This window comes from Kryptolebias marmoratus, linkage group LG15, assembly GCF_001649575.2.
Source record: "Kryptolebias marmoratus isolate JLee-2015 linkage group LG15, ASM164957v2, whole genome shotgun sequence".
Lineage (NCBI taxonomy): Eukaryota > Metazoa > Chordata > Actinopteri > Cyprinodontiformes > Rivulidae > Kryptolebias > Kryptolebias marmoratus.
In genome coordinates, this window is record NC_051444.1 from 11,249,838 (window position 1) to 11,273,530 (window position 23,693).

The 23,693-nt window shown below is 35.7% G+C and overlaps 1 protein-coding gene across 1 annotated transcript; it reads left to right on the forward strand.

Annotated features, from left to right (window-relative positions):
* The first annotated feature begins 3,870 nt into the window (after nucleotides 1–3,870).
* Nucleotides 3,871–23,623, forward strand: chs1 (chitin synthase 1). The gene is made up of 35 exons (XM_017418718.3): nucleotides 3,871–4,000; nucleotides 4,198–4,277; nucleotides 7,835–7,970; nucleotides 8,833–9,018; nucleotides 9,163–9,364; nucleotides 9,826–10,004; nucleotides 10,264–10,339; nucleotides 10,795–10,922; nucleotides 11,439–11,619; nucleotides 11,929–12,025; nucleotides 12,236–12,332; nucleotides 12,541–12,662; nucleotides 13,266–13,361; nucleotides 13,637–13,801; nucleotides 13,909–14,056; nucleotides 14,711–14,776; nucleotides 14,875–15,047; nucleotides 15,188–15,246; nucleotides 15,744–15,944; nucleotides 16,039–16,207; nucleotides 16,423–16,538; nucleotides 18,037–18,216; nucleotides 18,305–18,409; nucleotides 18,618–18,735; nucleotides 19,468–19,549; nucleotides 19,638–19,846; nucleotides 19,977–20,092; nucleotides 20,212–20,293; nucleotides 20,525–20,678; nucleotides 20,868–20,972; nucleotides 21,251–21,361; nucleotides 21,513–21,650; nucleotides 21,743–21,822; nucleotides 22,158–22,230; nucleotides 22,649–23,623. The coding sequence occupies exons 2-35, from the start codon at nucleotides 4,231–4,233 to the stop codon at nucleotides 22,721–22,723; spliced, it is 4,272 nt and encodes a 1,423-aa protein (XP_017274207.1). The 5' UTR covers nucleotides 3,871–4,000; nucleotides 4,198–4,230; the 3' UTR covers nucleotides 22,724–23,623.
* The last annotated feature ends 70 nt before the right edge of the window (nucleotides 23,624–23,693 follow it).

Here is a 23,693-nt window from a genome sequence, read left to right on the forward strand (position 1 = left end):
TTCAGGAGGACCTCCATTATGCACCCATTCTTCACCATCCTGAACAGCACCATGGCTGCTGTGGCGCCATTCAGGTTCCTGGGCATCACCCATAATAGACAACCCACAGCTACTCTCTTGTGAAGATGGCCCAGCAGAGACTGTACTTAAGACCTCATTCTATTCAGCTCTTTTTTAAAATCTGTTCTATACACCCCTATAACGGTCCAGTTTGAGTCTGTGGCATAATTGAACATTAGATCGAACACTGGTCGATTCAAACTAAAGACAGAATCCTTGTGTCCCACTGAGCTCCATACAGAACAGATGGGTATTTTCTGTGGACCAGAAAAACCCCAGCAAAAATCACCTCAGACCCCCTCACACCCAGGGCACAGACCTTCTGAGCTGTTGCCTTCAGGTAAGTGCTTCAGAGTGCTTCAGTCAAGAACATCAAGACATAAAAGCAGCTTTTTGCTCAGTTTCTTTTCTGTTATCAACCAGTTATCTGCCTTATATGTTCCAAGAAGTAGCAACATTACTGTCAGTGTGTAAATAATGTAAACTATGTATTTATTCACTTTATCTGTGATTATCGTACTTATTAGTTAACTCATGTAGATTTATCACCACAATCCACTTCACCTGTTTGTAAGCTATCCCGTATATAAACAACCCTATATAAATCATGTACATTTCCTCATTTTACTAATTTCAGCTGTTATTTCCCATAAGAACTGATACCTCCCTTTTTACTCCACACTAAGTGTCTGTAGAAAATCCTAACATGGCAATCCTAACTATATAATCTCTTACTTTGTAGCCTTTGCTTAAATTTACTCAGTTTTTACTTATATTTTCTGTTTATGTTGTTAAAATGTGTTGTTGTAAATGCATGCAAGTCCTGGAGGCTTCAGTGACGAAGAAAAAATTCTTGTGTGTACAAGCACATAAAGGTTTTGATTCTGATTCTATGAATAAATCAAGTTAAATCTGTTATTGTAGGTTTGTAGGTTGAAAGCAGCTGTTCAGAGTCTTTACCGTTTACACAAAAACAAGATTCATAAATCAGCTTGTAGGCACAGTTTTACAGTGCTGTATTTTATGGTAAAATTCATACAGTATTGCACTTTTTTTCCTGTTTAACTCTTGAAAGACTGGAAATCTAGGCCTAACATGGTAAGCTCAAAAGGTTGGTTAGATTCTATATAAACCGTACAGACAAAAAAAAACATGGCAGTAACATGCATAAACTATTTTTAAAGTACCAATTACTGTAACATGCATATTTTGGAACAAAACCCATGCACACAAGGAGGACATGCAAACACACAGAAGGGTCATGAACAAGTCATGAACTTTGGCTGTGAGATGACTGTGCTGAGCACAAGGTCTAAATTTATAGTTAAAAAACAATTTAATTTGTTTCTATTTGAAGAAAACACAGGAAAGAAGGTATAGCAAGATATTACTAGACAATGTCAAGAGTTTAGATAAAATACTGGTCAAAGTTTTAACTCCTCCATTGTCATTTTACAGCCTCTGTAGAGCCAGTAAATACTGAGCGTCAACATAGCTGTGTGCCTGCTGCAGGAAGTTATTCTCACCACAGAGCCCATATGGCCACTAATTATACTCTGGCACCAAAGATTTCTGTGAGACCAAATCAGTGTCAGGGTTGGGTACCCAACTACTGACCTTTTCTGTAGATCTGAGTGGCATCAGCTGTGAGTAGCAGTAACAATGCCCTCTGTAACATCACCACTGTGATGTGAACCACATTTCACAGATGATGGAGCAGGACCGTTCGAGCCGAGATCACAGCTACTGGGGAAAGACAGACTCTAAAGTCATTTCTGAAACAGGTTTTGGTTTTTTTATTTGTGCACACCTCCTTTTCAGGAGAAAGATTGTTTTCATAATGCTCACAGGCTTACAAATCACCACAATAAAGCTGTAAAATCAGCGCTCGTGTCTCGCTGCGTTGTTGGAACTCTGTCAACTCGACCACCTGAAGGAGGAGGGAGAAGCTACCACCACGAAGACCATATGGCCGGATTATTATACACTGGAAAAGCATCTTAATGAGTGTCCACAGAGTGACACTGACATTCTTTTGATTCCACACCGTACATACACTCAGGCACAATTAGCATGCAAGCGCAAGGCTAAATGCACACTTGAAGAACAAATTTAAAAAGAGTAATTACAAAAAAAATTGTTCTGCACAGCCTGTCTCTGTGCTGACGCACACAACTGAAATATTTGAAAAAATGATTGAAGTATAGGTGGGAACTAAAATCAAAGCTCTGCAGTGACACCCAGTGGTGACAAACAAACACTAACTGACCAAAAATGCCAACACTTATACTGATTAAAGACTTTCTGGCTTTGTTTTTCTACACTTTTTATTTGACAAACATCAAAAATGATGTATAACATTTCAAATAATTTCAAATTACAGTGGCTCAAAAATACAAACATCAGTGATAGACATCAAGCATCAACTTAACAAAATCATTTCAAAAATGTTTAGTGTTTGTGCCATAAGACCAAGGAACTGCACTGAACTTTTTTTTTCATTTAAATAAAATATTGTAAAAACAAAATCCAAAAGTGCTTTACAAAAATAGGCAGAGAAATTGGTTTAAAAAAATAAGATAATGAAACAAAACAGTTGCAAAGTAGGTGAATTAAACAATTTGAAAAAAGGTGGGCTATCAGCTGATTAAAAACACTCAACAGTTTGTCAAGACTGTTTTGTAGTTTGGGACCCCAGGAAAAAATGTTCAGTCTCCTCGTGTTTTCAGACTGGAGCGAGGAACAACATGAAAGCCTTGACCAGAAGATTGCAGGAGTCTGGAAGGTGTGTAAGGAGTCAAAGGTTCACTGATATAAGCAGGAGTCTGGCTGTTTATGGCTTCAGAAAGGAGAACAGGGATTTAGGAGGCAGTGTAGAGCCTTAATAACTGAGTGATGTGAGGGTGAGATGGGGTCTTATTCTGCAGTCAAGCAGCAGAAATTTGGACCAGTTCTTAGATTCTTGACATAGAGGGAAGGAAATAAAGAGTTATAATAGTCTAAGTGTGACAATACAAAAGCAATGATAACATTTTTCTAATTGCTTATATAATAATAGAGGCCCTAATTTACTGTAGTTATATTTCTTAGGCAAAATCAATTGGACAGAAGAACAGACTTAATATTTGTCAGATTTAAGTTGGTCGTCAGACATTTAGGTTGTCTTGCAAATGTTTTTGTGTGATCACCTAAAGAGCCAAGGAATTGGATGATGTTGTCAGGATCTCAATTTAGAACACCAGGAGAACAGTTTTACTGTGATTTAACCAAAGTTGAGAGTAATGTCCTTTCAACAGATATCATTATCTGTTTCTGTGATGTACTAAGTCAGAGACACCCAGATAAATATCACTATACAAGTATAGGAATCATTTTTGCTACCCAACCATGAAAAGACAAAAAAAAGGTGTTGGTCCAAGTTTATTGAAAACATCACAAATGTAGCAGTAGCTGTATGAGGAAGTAGCTGCGTTACAGCCGGCTAACATTTGGCATGCTTCAGTGTAAATGACCCTTGTACCATCTTACTGCTCTCATAAAAATGGTAGAGATAATTTGAAGTCATTCGTCACCGAGAAACTTTGATTTGTTTCCTCCATACACACACACACACACCAATCACATATCTTATTGTAGGCTGATTACAAACATGTGCCCATGCTGACCTGCTCTGTCCCTACACACGCACTTCCTGGTCTGCTTATCTCTTATGAACTAATATAATCAGAGTACACCTGAGAGGGCTGAAACTGACTCCTTTTATGGGTGTTTTATAAGCGGGTGATAACGCAGAAAAACAGATGAACAAAGGACAAACTGAATCACAAACTGACAGACACTGACACGGTTGGATTTACAGTATAAGTTTTTACTCCTGGTCTGGCATTGGAAAACTTTGCTGATATTTGTGTATTGAAAAAAGTCTGGATTTGAACTGAAGGTAAGACTTTTCTCGAAGAAAAGCTGAACCAAAATTGAAAAGGAATTATTAAGAAATTCAAGTACATTTCAATTGCCTCTTTTTACATTTTATGACTTTAACTTTTTTTTAAAAGATGACACTCTTTGTCTTATTATTTCAATTTAAAATACACTATGTAGTGCTGATAATCAAATGGAATGAATCATTAATTTCAGGTCCCTGCTGTGGCTGTGGAGTAAACCAGCGCAATGGAGGATCTAAAATACAGGGCAAAGAAAAGAGAGGTCAGACACAGGTAGGTATTCATCTTACCTTGTTTTTCTGCTTTGTCCAAGAAGGCACCTTCTTTCTCAGAAAAGAAACCAAGTACAGTATTTGACAGGAAATGGATACAGATTGGTAAATTGCAATCAGGTTAATGGCAGCCCAGTTAGCACACTTTGATCCTAATTAGCCTCTATGAGTAAATACAGTGCCCACAATGGATTGAGCACATTCATTGTAGTTAACAGAGATACAATTTGTTTTCTTTGGCTTATTTGCCTTATCCTGTAGAGATAGGATATATGTATTGGTTTTCACTTGTGTATGGGCTCTAAAAGGAATTATTGGGCACTGTGCATAGATAAATATAAAAATAAAAAAATGCTGCCTTATGTGTTTACTTAATGTCACTGTGTTAGGCTTGACTCATTAGTATAGCATTAAAATCTCTGAATTGTTTTGTTTTTCTGCAATTTACCGAAAGCAAAGCGACAAATTCCCTTAAAGCTAAAATGTCTGCATTCACAAAGCTTCAGAGGTCAAATGTAAAATGGCATCAAGCTTTAAAGTTGTGTCTTATTGGCTGCACTGAGAGTGAGAGAAATAAATCTAACAGGCAACTTAAAACTAGAAAACTATTCCATTTCCTATCCATATAGGCATACAATCAAGCTTTATTAACCTCTTCATCATTGTTAGGAGGTTAATTGTTAGCGGGATAGATGTTAGTGTTGGATAAAATTAAAAACTGCTCGCTTGTATTACCAGGTTTCAATTAAATATAATTTACAGTTTGAGGGAACAGTTAATTTCCCCTGTGCACTGCTGTGCTTCTCTTTATTGCTTGGCTGATATCATCCCCAATGCTAATGCCTGCTGTTAGAGGGGCTGTTTAAAATGTTAAATACATACTACGGTTTTAATCACATTCTCTACATTGGTAACTCAGACATAAAAGGAGTCAAGTTACTTGTCCAAAAAATGGCACGTTTCAAAATCTAACTGCTGTAAAATGCTCACTCTGCCATGTCTAATGTTAAAATTACCAGAGGGTTATGAATTAGGGTCTAGGAAAGTTGAAATAATCTAGTTCCAAACTGTGCAGTGAAAACATGTCAGACTGCCACTGTTTGTACTGTCATAACAAAAGTATAACTCAGATTTTTAAAAATTATTCAATGCCTCTGCAAAAATAAAGAAGTAGGTATAGTTTACGGGACTGAGCAGCAGTTTCTGTTTGTCTAGTTGAGATCTGAAAGAAGCTGCTTCAATCTGCATCAAACAAAAGCGTCATCACAACATCTGTGTCCTGATATTTCTAGAAAAGAGATTAAAGCTTTATACTCAGTGATGATATTTTCCAGTTCTTGTTCAGTCAGAGTGATAAAGTCAACTGTTTGTCTGCATGCTGCTGTGTCTTGTGAAACCTGCATTTGGGTCCCTTTTCTACCTGTATTTTAACAGTATTGTATTTGTGTTACAAAAATCAGTTTCAAATACATAAATGATTGAGAAAAAAGTGAAAAAAATACCATTTATACTTTTTCAGAGCAATTTATATCATCTTTTGAAAAGCTCTATTTTGATTTTTGTCTCTAAAAGAAGCCCAAAAGAGACCAATTCTATTTTAAATTTGAACTGGTCTTTGGAACTCTCGTTACAAAACATGTCTCACTCAGGAGCAGTAATTTCTGGGAAAGACAATGGCCTTCGTCGGTGTGGACTTTAGTCCATGCAGCTTGGCAGACATGCCCATGCACACCAAAGCTGTAAAACACGTTCAAAGAAATAGAAACTTTACAAAAGAACAGTCATAATTTTTATTATCATAAAACCTGAAAATCCAAAAAAGGTTTTCGTGGATTATAAAATGTGTTGTATCGCTGGTAAATGATTATGCCACATATATACTTTTACACTGAAAATGCTACCTCATAAAAAGTTGACATAAAAACTAGCATTCTGTTTTTAGTTCTGTGTGAAAAGTCACTGGACAATATAAAATGCTTAATTACTTCCTTAAAATGGTCCTGTAATAAATTCATCTTGAGACAGTACTTTTATGTTGCAGCTCAGTGATTAAAAAAAGATGTATTACAATAAGTATAAGTAATAATAATAAAAAATAATACGGAGAGTGTGTGTGTGAATAAATAATAACTATGAGTTTGTGTTAATAGGTGAATGAGATACACATTGATGTAAAGAACTTTTTAGAATCTGGAAAAGATTTACCAGATGCTGCAAACTGTATGTGTGGGAAAACCACCTGCCAGCGTGGCTGTGTTCATGCTGACTCTGAACATAGCTGTGGTTTTGATTGTTGCCATGACAGAGTTTGAGCTCACAAAGTATTATCAGTTCTAAGTATGACCACACCCTGATGATTACTGTGTATGGGCATTAATCATCCAGCAGACTGGTCAATAGGACATCAGCAAAGTGATTATGTAACAACAGATACAGTCAGGGGTGTTTGGGGCATATTTTTACACTGCTGTTTGACTCAGTGATTCTCCTCTGTCATTCTCTGTATCCCTCATGCCAAAACCTTCCTGTTCATTTAATTTTGGCTATAATTAAAATAAGTTATCAACTATTTCTGCCAATCAGACCTTACCTGGACTTCTAATGAAATGCACTGTCTGTTATTATCACCCGCCACCAAGAGGGAAAAGGCAGGCAATAAAAATTGTGCTTGCGTCTGTCTGTTAGCAAAATATCTCATGACTAACTAGACAGACTTTAATGAAACTCTCAGAAAGTGATCAATGGATGTACACATTTTCAGCTTAATAATGATTTGATCCAACTCAGTTTAGTATGGCTGCCGCAGCCAACTAAGCTTTGCCAACACAAAAATGGTTAGAATTTGTCAACCAATGTTGAGCTAAAATTCGGTGTGGTCATAATACTCAAAGCGCTACTCCTTGCACAAGGGTTTTACCTAAAACTTTTTGTGTTAAGTGTTGGAGTCAATGGTGTTTGTGTGTTTGCAAACTATTTCATAAACCGATGGGTGGATTTTAACGAAATCTTCAGAAATTTATTAACCTTTGGAGTCGATCCAAAGAAGGCAGCTGCCACAGCAACTTAACAAAGCCAACACAAAAAATGGATATAGAGGAACTCAGCCAGTTGAACATGACATCTCGTGATTTTGCGTGAGATTGAACATAATGTCACTTTCAAGGTTTGACCAAAGCAGCTCCAGCGCCATCATTTCTCCTTTTAAGGTGATTTTAGTTTAAAGCTCTGGCATGAAAGGCAGCTGGCAATTTGCATTCCTTCGAGGAATGTTACATCTTTAATTATTATTGATAATTGCCAAAGCTCGTTTCAAACTTCCTCTATGCGTAAGCAAACACTTGAATTATAAGAATGATCTGTTTGTTCAGCTTGGCTTGTTTATGAGACACGTACACAAGGACTTTGGAATATGAGCTTTTGCTACAGCTGTTCACCCGATGCTCTCATACATTTATTCCGTACAGTTTATTTTATAAAACACATGTGAAATTATGAAAAGATTATTTTCTTTCAGCCCTTAAAACTTCTCACCCACATGTGTTGATGTGTATGTTTCAGGGACACATGGGATCCGTTCCAGCGGAATCCTGTAGGAGCAGAGAAGGAGCAGAAAAGAAGGTGTTTTGTGTTGTTCCAAAACCTGGTGGCTGTAATCGTGGGGATCGCAGTTTTAGTCAGCGCCGTTGTTGCCAAGGTAAGGTCATGTTTTTTTAAAGAAAGGTCTGTACCATTTACATTATTTTTATGTTTATATTTTATTTTTTATCACTGATGTCAAGGCACAAAGAAAGAACCACTAGGTTCAAAATAAAAATATTCTTTGAGGTTCATTTAACTCTTTATTTTCATTTCAGGTGTTTCTGTCAACAATTTCATATACACATAACAAGCATTTGTTTGGGAAATTGACATAAAGGATTTTTAGCTGTTTACCTGCTGATAAATCTCTGACAGCTAATGTCCCTGAGGAGTAGGTTAGCAATACTTGTTTTAGAAAACTTTAAAAAGCAAAACTTGAAATGAAATGTTCCAATAAAAAAAAAAAGATTATTTGGAACTAAAGTTGCTTGTTTTTCGTGGATCATAAAAAAAACATTTTAATATATCCTTTAAATGCTCAGGCAGAATGTAGAGTCCTGAATCCGTTTCTCTCTTTCTATAAACGAGCTTGTCATTCCATGTTTCTTCCTTGTACATAACATCCTTATGATCCCCTGTTAATATTTAACTGATTTTACCTGTCTTTCAGCTTAGCACTCTCCTTTGGCCTTGTGTTTCTTACTGTCTTTACAATGAAGCACATGATACAAAAATCCATAAATGTCCATATTTTTGATTTTCCAGGACTGGACTTCCTCATTTGTGTGCAGCTAAATGAGTATTATAAATGTTCTTGCCTTGGTTTATCTGTTTTTCAAGGCACCTTTCACTTTACAGTGTGAACTTTTTTAAACTTTTGAAGTTTAACAGAAAAAGCAACCAATGAATGATAAGTGTTGGTTTGAAGTCTCAGCAGATTTTCTTTAAAGTCATTTTTTTTGTCTGTTTTCTTTAAGGGGTCCCTTTTGATGCTGACGAGTCTGGCCAGTTGGAAGTCATCACAATCAGATCAGGACAGGCAGTTCTACATGTTAATGTTGGTGTTCTGCCTGGTCTACCCAAACTTCCTGGTCTTTATGAAATCTCTGTGGCGTTGTGCGTTCAAGAGTTTTGTTCCACCCAACATGAGGACCATGGGATTTGTATGTTTCTCTAAACATTTATTAATTCATTACATGATCTGCCTTTAGTGCCATAAAAATACAGAAAGTTAATTGTTTATTTTAAAATCTTGTTTGTCATTGATATGGAGCAGAAGTATAAAGACGTTCTTGTGTCTTTTCCAGATTTGTCTCATTGAATGTTTGGTGTCCTTTGGTACTTCTGTCCTGGTTCTCGTTGTCATGCCTCATTTTGACATACTGACTAATCTCTTCATCAGTGGAGGAGTCTGTATTACGTCTGCAATACTGCAGATAATATTCAGACTGCAAAGAGAGAATTGGAAAATTATTTTCCCCATCTGCTCCCTCATTTTCACAACTGCTGGTAAGAATTTTAAAATTATTCTCTATCTAATATTCTCAAAGTAGATTTCAGTGTTCTATTTTATATTTACATTTTTGCAGTGGTACTACTGAGGACTGTTGAGTCTTAAAACGAAAGAAAAAAATAGTGTTGATACAGACAAAATTGTGGAAATGAATTGTTAATTTGCATGTCAGACTGGGTTTTGGCATATAAATAGTTTTTCTTTTAGTAGATAAACGCAGTAAAATAGGTGATAAAACTTTAGAAAAACTGGAATTAAAAATGTGCTCAAAAGGAGAAACCTCACAGTGGATTTATAAACATCATTTTAAGGACCATTCTTTTATTACTGATGATTTGACTTTATTCCTAAAATGCAAAATCAAAGAGCTGTGGTCCCAATACTTATTTATACAAAAAGTACATAAGTTTACATTTTAGTTTTGTGCTTAAAAACTGAATTACTGACTGATCGACAGGTTACTGCCTCCTGGGAATGGACTATTACTCTCGTGAGGCAATGTTTGTGGATTTCTTTACAAACAAAAAAATTGAACACCACAACATCTATATTTATGTGGGAATAGGAATTGTCTCCTCTCTCCTTGTCTCCCTGTGCTGGTGGGAAAACACAATCCAGGCTACACACAAGATGCAGGTAACATTTTTTTCTTGTAACAAAGTTTAAACTGGATATTTAACTGTTTCGTGCCAATCTATTTACACACTGGAGTTAGCCATAGAGTTCCCCAGGATTCAGGTCTTAGACCCATATTTCTTTACTTTTATTAAAACTTAAACTCTAAACTTTTATTGCCATATTTTTATTTTTATTGTCAGTGTTAAGCTATCATTGTCATATTGTATTATGTCAACTTGGCATAATCAGTGAAACCTTTTTTTTTGTCTTTCAACAGAAAACACTGTCAGAACTGGAAGGTTTCAAGGACTTTGTCTTTGTAATCAGCAGCATTCTGAGAATTCTTGTGATACGTAATTATCAGCCATCAATTTCTGTATTGTTACAGTCAACATGTTACACATAACCAGGAAACATATCAACATGGTTTGACAAGTGTAGTAAAAAATCTCATTTCCAGCATTCAAACCCAGAGAACAAACAGATGCAAAAACATCATGGAGGATGCACCATTGTTATGATAAAGTCTTTGATTGTTGTTTACATATTTTGGCTGTTTCTGTAGGTAAACAAACACACATGGTAGTTGTCAGCCATTCACAAATTTTGCTTACATTTTTTTTAAGTACACATTAACCATCTATATGAGAAAAAATTTATGGATTGTGTTTCTTACTCTATGGATTGTTTATTTATTTATTCATTTATTTTGACAGGTCCTCATGACATTGCAAAGTGTACCTTTAATGATTGTATGTTTTACGGTAATTTCTGTTATATTGTACGTTTTGTTTTGTTTTTCTTGTAGAGGCGGTGTACCTTATCTATCACAGGTTCCTTATAGAAGAAGAATTCCGAATTAACTGGTTATCCTTCAGTCTGCAGGATAATCAATGGGCAACTCTACAAACAGGACTCGTGCTTTTTTTCTTACAGGTCAGTTGAAAAAAGGCAGAAATGCGTACTATGTAAAGTATTTTAAAGTGTAGTGTCTTGAGTCCAACTCATGGTTCTTTTTCCATCTGCTGCTCTTGGTGGACTTTCAGAAACATAACTAAGGCCAAATTTAAACTTTGTTTGAATGCAGAAGAATGCCAGTACTTAAGTAAGGTTTTGTTAAAGTAAAACAGAATTATAAGCATCTTAAAAAGTACAGCATATGCTGTATTTCAGGATACACAAAATGACTACAAGAATAAATTATTTGTTTGCAGAAAATGCAGAATCAGACAAGTTACTGTAAATAAAAATTATGTTTGATTTTTAGCCCATTAAGACATGAGGCACTCTAAAACATGGAGCTTGGAAAATTATATTGTGCATCAAATTCTAACTGGTTAAAAGCCACAATAGAAAACCAGAAAGGTTAAATGATAAAATATTTAGTCTATAAAAATCTTTATCTACTAAGTGCTGTAGGTCTGATAAATACTTACCTGTAATTTCCCCCAGGCCTTCTGCGCAGCAGCCTGCCACTGGTTTGGTGTGGTGGCCTGTAAGATCCATGCTGTCAGGATGAGTTTTGCTCTACCTTTATGCTGCACGGGACCTGTGGTACTTGGGTTGGGACTCGTACTTTTCTTGACACAGGCAAAAATACTGGTTGATCACACAGAAGCAACTACTATTTTCGGTGAGGTTTATGTTATTTTTTAATAACACTTACTGTTGTGAATTGTTTGTATTTTAATTCACAGAAGCTTATCTGTTTAATGTTATGTGTATCTTATCAGTGGAAACGTGAAAGTTAAACAAAAAGGCAGGGAAAACATTTATAAATAAATGCTAAATTTAATTTAAAAGAGTTTCTCATCATGACTACAGAGTGGAAGGGCATCTTAAAAATAACAGATATCTCAGATATATATCAGTATCTCTGTGACTGAGATATGTATAGTATTAGAAACTATTTCTCATTTTCAATATATTTGATTGTTTGCAGAATTTTGCAAAAAATTGGATAAACCAGATGTCCAAAACACAACTATTGCAGCCTTATTTGAGATGACCAGAAGCATCTGCCAAACATCACTGAACAGGTTTGTTCACTTGCATGAGTAAAAATTCTGATTTTCTGTTTTCCAGCTAACACTTCTTTTATAAAATTTCTGCTATGCATGTTTGTTGTATGTGAGCTGTGTGTACTGTCAAATACACATTGTGCAATACCTTTAGTATTATTTGTATAGATATATATACGTATGCTGATTTTGCACACGTAAAATCTTCATGAACTGTTTGATTGACAGCCCCTACGAGGAATGGCCTTTTGCTATGCTGGCGCTGGAGGGACTGTGCATGTGGTCAGGCCTCGTCACATGCACCTACTACGTGTGGAAGATCAAGGTATCAATTTGATCACACATCCACACATCTTCATGAACAATAATTCGTAAAGCATCATTCACCCAAATCGTGAAAAGAATGTTCTTGAATGAACCAAAGCTTCAAAAAAGATGCATTAGTTAAAGACTACACCATTGTCCAAGTCAAAGTTAAAATTACTTTGTTAGAGAAAAATGTTCACCCTGATGCTTCTGTTTACTCAATTTAGGTCCAACGTATAGAAAGAACCTCTCAGCTCTTTGTTCGTCGGCTCTATGAATCTGCTTTCATCGACCTGTCTTTACTACTCAACACTAAGATGAAGCTACCAAAAGCTCAAACCAATGAGAAGTAAGAGTAAACTGAGAATAGATTTCCCATGTTTTCATTTTTATTTTACTGTTGTAATATTATAAATTATGAACATTTCTTAGACATGGAATGATATACTATGTTGACTACTTTGGCCTGTAGAGGTGATAGTCTTTTTCCTCTTAGAAAATGTTAATTTTTACACTAATTAATCATCTTCTTTTAATTATAAAGACATTTACAGCATGTGTATGCTAAGATCACATTTAGCGATAATGAATGAGTTGAGAGCATTATGGGATCTTAGAACTGTGATAAGATTGCTTCTTCAAACTTGAAGTTGTCACATTGATGCTATCAGAGGAGCAGGAAGGAGTTACCTGAACATGAGATTAAAATTTTTATTTTTGGTTTTAAAATCAAATTTACATATTTCGAAGTGACTTAAAGCATATCTTTTTATATAAAGACATTGCTGTGATGCAAAAGATGATAATTTGCTTTTTGAAATGTAAGTTTTTAATGTAATAATTGATTTGCAGATTTTTTTAATGTGCATGTAGCACATCAAAAAATAGCATGAATAGCAAGGAATATGTCAAAGGTTCTGCTAAAAGTCCCACTCCACTCTCTTCTTCATAGCCAAGATGAACTACAGAACTGTGTGATCTATCTTTGTGCCACCATGTGGCACGAGACGTACGACGAAATGCTGAAGATTCTCACATCCATGTTCAGGTAAGAGACACTGTCACGACAGAGAGGCAGACATTCACGACATGGCTTTGACTCCTTTTGATGAAGCCTTTCAAGAATTCAAAGCATCTGAAAAATTAGTTTATTGTTGATTATGTTCGCAGGTTTAACATGTCTGAAGATATTTATGAGCTCAAAATGTTTTGTCATGTTCATAGTTTTGTTTCTGTTCTCTCTCTCTTTTTGTTTGTTTGTTTAAAAGAAAACACTTTAGAGAATGTAGAGAAGATATAATCAGTTTGTTGCTGTTGTTTCAGGTTGGATCGCTATCGAGGTGATCCAAAAGAAGAACACAAGGACTGTTTTGACTTTGAAGCTCACATTTATGTTGATGATGCCTTTATGAAGGAAAAGGGCACAGGAAAGAGGCTGGTTAATTCATATGTGAATGACTTGATCAATGTTGTAATAGAGGTTTATAGGTGAGGTTTTTCATCTTTTTACCATACATATATACATGTATGTACTGTATGTATACGCATACTGTATGTATCTGTTTAAGCAACCATCCACACATTGTTCTGTTCAGGGTTTTTACCAACAAAGAGCCAGATGATGTGTCAATCATTGAGACTCCCTATGGTGGGAGGTTGATGTTTGTCCTGCCGGAAGGTAACATGCTGTTTGTTCACCTGAAAGACAAAGGTCTCATCAAGAACAAGAAAAGATGGTCTCAGGTATGAAATATCAGGGAGTTTTTTGTCTAGTTTGTTTTGTTTAGTGTTGTATTTTTTATGCCCATATAAAATTCAATGGACCTCCTGCCTCTTTTCCCTCCTAAATCAAAACCTCAAAACTCACAAGTTCACAACAGGACAGTGTGACAGTTTCATGTTTTGTCTCCCTCAACATAAAAAATTTACATTACTTTCCTGCCCCAAAAAGGAACATTTTCAACCTGTCACAGAGTATAAAGAGTCATTTTCTACCTAAATATAAACTGTTCCTAAATCTACTCAAGTTATTTTAATGCTTCAACCTATTGTTGAAGTGTAATGTGCACATGAGGACAACTTCCTCCAGTAAGTTCTTTCAGCTGCTCCCTTCTTCAGGCAAACAAACTCACATGAACGATTTGGCAATTATTTTTTACACCGGATGGCCTTCCTGCTGCAACCTGGGCTCAAACCTCTGATCTCAGGATGATAAGACTGCAGCACTGACCACCAAGCCACCGCAGCCGCAGTGTTAACATTTTTGTCATAAAATCCAACAGTAAAATAGAACTATCAGGCAACAAATTACCTCTGCTACCATTATGATAATACTGAGAGCTTCTTTTATTTGTATTGCAAGGAATTTTCTACTTACAATTTTATTGATGTTTTCAGATAATGTACATGTATTACCTGCTTGGCTGGAAGGGCTACATAAGCAAGAACCCTCAGAAAATCCCAGTAAGAGCTTTTTTTTTCATCTGTATTACCTGTGTACCTATTGTTGCTGTAATACTGAGTAACTGCTATGTGTGAAATATCTGTCCCTCTTATTCCAGCGGCTGAATAACAGCAGAGAAAGTCTGGTCTCTATGGATGGAGAAATTTTTGTGTATTCTCAGTACGACAATGACAGCAAGAGAAAGTTCATCTCAGATGATAGCACATATATTCTGGCTTTGGACGGAGATACTGATTTCCAACCTAAAGCAGTGATTCTCCTTGTAGACAGGTCAGCAACAAACAAAATAATCTATTTATTCTGCTATGGCTCAGAAAGAAGATCTCATTATTTTGAGTCACAAATGGTCAACAGGACAGTTTTTTGTTTGATCTTTTTTTTTTGTAAATGAAACTTGCATTTCCTAACAGGCTGAGGATGTATTACAATGTGGGAGCAGCATGTGGTAGAATCCATCCTACTGGTATGGGTAAGCAGTCCCTTTTTAATAGCTTGTCTGTCTTTTCTACTTTGTGTGTTTGTACTCAGGACATATACACACATATGACCTCCGACAGAGCGGTATGTTGCCACCAGCCACTGTAGACTTGGCTGTCACTACAGGCTGGTTACTACCTTAATTAAACTGTGTTTGAACCCGATTAGATTTTGGGGTAAAATATACAGAAAAAAAAAATGCAACTATTTTTTATTTAATGTTTAATGTTTCCTTTCTTTTGTAAAAGTCAAAAAGGCTTAAGCTCCAACCATTTTTTTGTTTGTTTTTCTGACTTTGACCTTAATTTTGGACTGTAGGCTATCCTCCATTTCATGGAATACAAAATATTATGAAGCGTCATAAACTAACTGACCAGTTTAGTAAAACCTGACGCAAGTTAGACTTAAATAAAATAATATATGCAACACAAACTAAGAAGACTGCAAAGTAACTAATTAGTTTTTACTATACCATACCAACCCTCCCAGGTCCCATGGTGTGGTACCAGAAGTTTGAATACGCAGTAGGTCACTGGCTTCAGAAGACAGCAGAACACGTGTTCGGCTCCGTATTGTGCAGTCCAGGATGTTTCAGTCTGTTTCGGGGGTCTGCCTTAATGGATGACGACGTTTTGAAGAGATACACAACAACTGCAACAAAAGGAGCAGAGTATGTGCAGTATGACCAAGGTAACCTGTCTCTAAAGTTCAGCTCTCCTAGCTTAGTCTGTTGTCTTTGACTGCTCCGTGTCAAAGATGGATCTTGACATTTCTTCTTTTCCAGGCGAGGACCGTTGGCTGTGCACTCTGCTACTACAACAAGGGTGGCGTGTCGAATACAACGCTGCTTCAGACGCATACACCAACTCTCCACAGGAATTCAAAGAGTTTTACAACCAGAGGAGACGATGGGGACCTTCTACACTGGCTAATACTCTGGACCTTTTGCACAGGTTTGTAATTTAGAACAATAATATTTGGGAGTCAGTACATTGTCCACTGTTTTGTTCTTCTTCATATTAAATGTGTTATAAAGCATATCATCAAATCTGTCTCTAGGTTTTAGGCTTTATAGTTAAATCTACTGGTTCTTTTTCAGTCAAGTACTCACCATGGTATTAAAACTTTTATTTATCTCAACTGAAATTATTCTATTACTTGAACACAGTGGTAAAGAAACAGTGCAGAGAAACGTGTCCATCTCCTGGCTTTACATCTTCTATCAGATGTTCACTGTTGGATCTTCAATCCTGGGGCCAGCCTCTGTGACTCTAATGATAGCAGGTAGGTTCAGATCTGTTTTATCATGAAAACTTCGTCTGAATGTCAATGACAGTCTTTGTTGTCCTTTACTGTGTTTTTTTCAGTTCTCTGAAATCCTTTTAACTGTTTCATCTCAACTTTCAAGTCTGTAAAGGTCGACTTTATACATTTAGTACATTAATGTTAATGTATTTTTGCAGTAGATAAGCTTCAATATTTAAATTTTCTTTACATTTAATATGCAAAATTGTTAAGGTTTTATCATAATCTTGTCACTTACAGCCCATCAGGTACTTTATTTTTTGGGCAGTAACAAACTTTTTGGTATAGGGGCCATTTTCACTCTGACAGCATAACTAATAAGTCAAAAAGTTAATCCATAAAAACACTTTGATTGTAATTTATTTACTTTTTGGGTAAACTTCAGCAAAATGGCTTACAAGTTCATTATTGAACATGCTGAATATTTATTATGAAACAGTGTTTTGATACAAATCATAATGCTTCCCTAATCATAACTTAAGCATAAACCTCATCGGCACAAGTTTAAACAGTAGAAATAGTTAAAGATCCTAAACTTTAAACTCTGATCTTATTATTCTTGTTTTTTCACCATACCTAAAAGGACCTTATTTGGTCATTCGCAAACACTATAAAATGTTGTAGCATTTCGTCTTAATGGTGCTTTAGGGCACTAACATTGAAGGACGTTTATGACATTCAAGTTTAAATGACTAAAGAGCCTTAAAAGAATCCCAGCAGGAAGTTATTTTTTAACAGTTTGCTGTGGTGTGATGTCTTTTTATTTAAAGATACTGACAAGAAGTGTGTTATATCACTAGTTTAACAATGTCTTTAAAAACATGTTTCTTGTTAAAAAGAAAAGGAAAATGTGAATTCTGTAAAAGCATGTCTAGATGTTGTGCATTGTTAGACCGCAATAATTTGAATCATGAAACAAAATTGGAATTGATTTAGAATTAAAATCATACACTGAAATTGTGAAATTTTAGAAGACAGCTATAAGGAGAAAAAAGAAAATAAATGCATATTATACTCACATTCCTACGGATGGTTGTTATACATTTGAATTGACCAATAGGATCACAAGATTATGAGAACAGTGCATTGTCTGTGGGAAATAAAACAAAGATAGTTTGTAAGTAACTGTTATAATAGTCCTCCAAAAGAAAACCCTGTTATATAGTGTACATAACCATAAAATTAATGAAATTAACTATTTATTCTGCAAAGTTAGTATTGGGTAAATTTGTAATTTGGACCTAATAGTATAGTGTAGAATAATGTATAGTAATATGCATTATTTACATTTTGGAAATACCAGTCACAAATTTCACAGTTAGCACAAACAGTTAAACACAGGTTAGTGAATGAATAAAATATTTATGGACATGATAAGTGAGCCCACATTTTGATTCTCAAATATGAATAACTTTTACAAGTACTTTGATCTGTTAGTTTTTAATCACTCACACTTCCTCCACTTGTTTCCAACCAGGAGCTTTTCAGTTTATCTTCAAAATGGCCGGCACACTTTCCATCATCATCGCATGCATTCCTCCAGTTTTCTACATCATGATCTGTTTCATAACCAAGGCTAACACCCAGATAACCATTGCTGCCATTATGAGCGTTCTCTATGCATTCCTCATGACCGCATCCTTCTTTTCCATCATAGGTTGGTACATTTCATTTCTCTTTCTGAGTGCATCTTCTTTAAATAAATGTTAGTCTATGTATACATATTCATAACAATCTTATTTTAGGTGACATGGTGGTGCAGGGGACATTTTTGACACCCACTGGTGTGTTTTTGGTTTCCATGGCAATTATGTACATGGTGACAGCTATTCTACATCCAGAGGAGTTTGGTAAGTTTGTATTGCTGTGTCATGTGGATTTTTCCCACCAATCTAAAATTCAGTACCAATGTAAATTGCATCAGTTTAACTGCATCAATGCAACAGCTGCATTAAAGCCTCCCAGCTACAACAACACTGGGTGCGTTATGCTGAGCTGGTATTTTGTTTTCAAAAGTAATTTAATGTTACATGATTTTGCCCTGTTTTTTTCATCCAGGGCTGATTATCTATGGTCTGATGTATTTCATCTGTATCCCCAGTGGATACCTCCTACTAACCATCTACTCACTGGTTAACATGAACAATGTGTCTTGGGGCACAAGGGAGTCCAACAAGTAATGCAATCATTGCAGCTATTAAACAAAAATAGTTGTGATTTAGACTGCAAACAAATAATTCTGATTATCAAATCATCTTTTAATTATTGCACGTCTGATTATGATGCTAAACGAATGCATGAAATCCTAAAATTTAATATTCTAATCATCGATTAATCTGGAAAGAGCTGAATGATTTTGTTTAGCGGGATCTAGGCAATAAAATTGTTATTTTTTGTTTGGTTCATTTTAGCTATAAGTAAAATTATGCTATAATTAATTACAACAATAACTATTATTTCTATAATTAAGTCAAAATGAGAAGTTATGCACTGTAAATATAAATGAAGTCAAAGGAATGTAATCTAAGGATGCTATTAGTTTTAAATGCATATTACTGCTTGCTTTTATGCACATTTCTTTGATTATCCAAATGCTAATATGTGTTTTGTTTGTGTTATAATGTTAATCAGTTGTGAAATTCTAAACTGTAAAAGGCACAAACTATTTTAAGGTGTTATATTGTGCAGTTTTAACTAATCAAACCAGCTCATCTGCTTTTCTCTTGCTTTTCTAAAGCTATTCTACAAGATAACAAAAAGAACAAGCTCACTGATCCAACATGGAAATATTGTGTCACTCAACCAATCAGCATTCCCAATAATCACTAAATGTCTATATCTCTCTTTTATTCCTTTTCTTTTTTCTTTTTTTTTTCTGACTACTCATCCTGCTCTCTTTTTTTATCAGGGGAGAAGGAGTAGCAAAGAAAAATGAAAACGTTCTGTGTAACAGAGACTGTAAACTCTGCTGCTGGGACATGAAGCTTCAGGTACGGTTTACAGACAACTACAAAAAAGTAAGTAAAAATTTTTTTACTCAGCGAACGCCTGGATTAATGTATCCCATTGCCTTTGCAGGTTACCCAGGAAACCGACAACGTCATGCTTCAGCAGATCACAAGTCTGACACAGCAAGCACTTCCACTTTTACCCGCCAACACTGACAAACCTCTGCAGGCTGCCTCAAAAGCTGAAACTCAAACCAAAGAAAATGCTGTAGAATCTAAAAATCATTCAGCTGATAAACACAAAGAGATGGGAGCAAGAGGCAGTGATACAACGAACAGGTATTCAGATTTCATTTGTTTCTTCTCTTTTCATGAATTTTTTTTTTTTTAATAACTCCATGGTCATTTGAAGAGGGTGCAAGACTGATCACATCCCGAACTTAAAAAACTTGTTTGTGCTTGTGAACAGTGGCATTATTGAGCAAAAGAGCCCAGAGCCAGTTTCATCTGATGATGACGATGACTACGAGGATAGGTTCATGATTGACAATGTAGACGAAGAAGAAGAAGAGCTTCCTGCCAGTGGTGAGCAGTGCTTGAACTGTTTAGTTGTCAGAAATAGTGCAAAGCGTGATTTACGCTTTAGGTCATGCAACCTGCACAACATGTAGTGCACTATAAAGATGGGACTGTTGTGTTTGCAGAATGGGTGGAGCCTGTGAAACAGGAGTTTTTGAAGAAGCTGACTTATTCCAACATGAAGAGAAATCTGCAAGCACAAATACGGTACTTTAAGAGTTTTCTTTGTTTCTGGATCCTGGTTTGATATGTTGAAATATTGATTTCATGTATAAACGGTTTGTTCAGTTGCACACTGGTGGATGAGTATGCATCAAGTATCAGTGCACGTGTTCCTTCATTCAGTGTGCATTTACTAAAACATTTTCACAGCAGTATATCTGGATTTTTGAGTTGCAGTCATGTAAACAGAGTTGTTTGTTTTTGTACTTTTCACAGCTACACACTTCGCGGCAAAGCCTACGATGATGTGTGTGAGGACTTGGTGCTGATGTTGACCGACACTCTTAACACAGAGCTCAGTGAAGTGGGGCCTGAGGACGTTTTGAATCAGCCTAAGCTAGAGATGTTACAGCATGAACTGACAAAGCAGGTGATTAGAAATTATTTGGTTATAATGTAAAAATCCAGTTTTGTTTTTTATAAGTTTGACTGCAATAATTCAGATGATTTGTTTCCTCTCATGAAATGTTTCTGCATTTACATCGAATGCTTTCAGTTTCGTAAACCCTAAGAAGTACTGCAGAAAAAAAACAAGTAACTGACTTTGTTTACACCTCAGGCACGTCACATCCTTAAGAACAGTCGGTTGCCAAAATTAGAAAAGAGAGTTAAAAGCGCCATTGAAAAAACTCTTGCTGCCCCACAAATCCAAAGACTAGATGAGGTAAGTTGTCCAAACAGGTACATCAGTTCATTTCTACAGTACACATACACATTTGTTTGTTTTTTTATTTAAAATAGACCATAAGTCTGAGTGTGTTGTTGTGTGCTTGTCTGTTTATTTGTGTTGGCCCTGTGAAAGTGCCTGGGTGAATACATAATACATGTTTCAACCAAACACAAAAAAAAGCCATTTACTTAAACAAAAGACCAATACCTTTTTCATTTTATCTTAATTAAATAAATCTTAAAACAACTGTATGCATGTATCTGCATGTTCAGGGTGAGAAGGACTTCTGGAACAAGCTCATTGAGCGTTACTTGAAACCCATCGAAGATTCAGAAGAACACAAGGAGCGAGTCAAGCGAGAACTGAAGTCACTTCGCAACAAGGTAAACACAATCGGCATCTGCTGTTTTGTCCAATGTGTTCATTTCAAATGTCAGGATAGTATTATGTGTGGATAATGTAATCATTTTTATTTGGTGTTAAGACGTAAATAAAAAGATCCTTTGAATATTGTTTTGTTTTTCTTTTTCACAGTCGGTCTTCCTGTACTTCATCATCAATGTGCTGTGGGTGGTAGCTACTTTCTTCCTGCAGGCCATTGGAAATGACATCATCAGCATTAAGATCCCCAAGTTTACTATAGGTGGAAATGGGACTGGAGAATACCTCAAGGTACGACCGTGTCAGAAAACTGAGTTCTGTTTTCAGCTCACAACTATAGTTGCCACTAAACTGAATTAATGCTGTCATTTCTGTTCTGACAGGTGGAGCCCCTCAGTCTGATGTTCTTGTTGTCCTTCGCCGTTCTTCTTCTTGTCCAGTTTCTGGCCATGCTGTATCACAGGTACACAAACGAAGGACGCTTTCTGTTGGGCATTTTTTGTTTGTTTGTTTTTTTCCACTCAACAAATCCATCAGTAATTGTCTAAATTATGGACAATTCACTGCCCTTGAAGACTTTTCTTGTTGCAGATTTATTTATTTATTTTCAGATGCCGAAAACTATAATTTAACCTTTTACTTGATTTTAAACCATTTCCCTCACCGACACAGCAGGGTGTTTATAATAAATTTACCGTCTTCACAAAGAGTTTTAATTATATTTTCATATTGTTGTTGGAGCAGCTGCTCATTTCATTCTTTGCTCTCATTTCCCACACTCTGTGCCTCTGTTTGCAGAGTCTACACCCTGATCCATGTGGTGTCCTATCGCGGCACAGAAAAGAACTACAAAGAAAAAGACAGCGATGAAGTAAGTAACAACGGCCAAACACACACATGAATAACCAGCTGGGTATGTTCACGCCATCTATGCCCACTGGCATTAAACTATTACGGTGTTCGCTACAGGCAGTAAAATCGGAGCAAACTGAGATGTTAATATCTCAGTAAAATCAATGAACATAAAACTTTGTGTAAAGAGTTACATTTCCAATGTGTAATATGTCTTTCCAAAACATATACTCAATTTAGTACTAAACTAGATTATACTACAAAGATAACATTGATTTGAAACATTTAATTTGTGCTAACTGCAATAAAAGATGCAACACACATGATGAGGAAACGTTTCATCTAAGTGCTGCTCTTACAGTTAAACTGATTGGAAATGTTGATTTACCTGTAAATGTGGCCTATGAGATCTCTTATATCTGTGTCTTTGTGCACAGCAGGGGGATGAAGAGGAGGACCTCACCATGGAGAATCAATATGCCATTTCTATCACCGCCGAGGATCACTTATAGTTCAGCATCAGCCTGCCGTACCATGAGAAACAATATTCTAACAGCTTTCTGCCACTAAAGGTTGACTTTTTTACTGCCTCAAAACACATTAATTGTATTTTTTTTAAACCCAACACTCAGAAGTTAAAATGTCTTTTTTTTTGTATCTAAAGCCATGCTTTAACTTAATCAACACAGGAAATAATAAACTTTTCATTTATTCTGCAGCAGTTGTTTTGCCTCCCCGAGATTTAATTGTGATCAATTTGAGAAGGCAAAATGGCACAAGGGAAATCAGTTTTTTATGGATTCAATAAGCTTTGTTTGGCCATGCAAAATAAAAAAGGTGGGAGTATGTTTTAACACAATATAACTGGAGAGTGCGGTTTAAATGACTGTTTTAACCAAATGCGTTAGCGTTTAAGATTTGTATGGATAAATGTATCTTTTAGAGAGTGATGAAAAAGGATGTAGCAGAGATTCTGTATTCCACTTCAGAATAAAAACAAAACTACACTAACAAGTTTTACTGAAAATCAATGCCATCTGTATTTATTATTCCTTGTCATGTGATTGTGTGACATTGTTAAATGACTCACAATGTATTAAAATGTTTTCATGCATCCAAGTGTTTAGAATGTTTGAATTTTTAAACTTTAATGCTCCACAGAATCAAACAGACCAGTACATGTTTACACACCCTTTACTGTGTATTTCATATTCTAATGCCATTTGTACTGTTAATTTTGCACAATAGCAATCTAATTACGAATGCTGATCATGACGATGCACTTTACATAAAGACATTTCTAAACTCTAGAAATTTCTGGAAATTCAGTGAAATAAATAAAATCATGAGTTATATACTTGTATTTGCAAAATGAACAGAAAATGATTAAATAAACTCTTCTGCAAATTAAACAACTGTCATCTTTTTAAATACTGAAATGAATCTTTTATAGTGTGGTGCATAACTAGTTTTTTTTTTTTT

Coding starts and splice junctions, on each gene's coding strand:
- chs1 (XM_017418718.3), top strand. CDS start 4,231: ATGGAGGATCTAAAATACAGGGCAAAGAAAAGAGAGGTCAGACACAG. Junction 12,333..12,540: donor ACTACGTGTGGAAGATCAAG/GTATCAATTTGA, acceptor TACTCAATTTAG/GTCCAACGTATAGAAAGAAC. Junction 22,231..22,648: donor AAGAAAAAGACAGCGATGAA/GTAAGTAACAAC, acceptor CTTTGTGCACAG/CAGGGGGATGAAGAGGAGGA.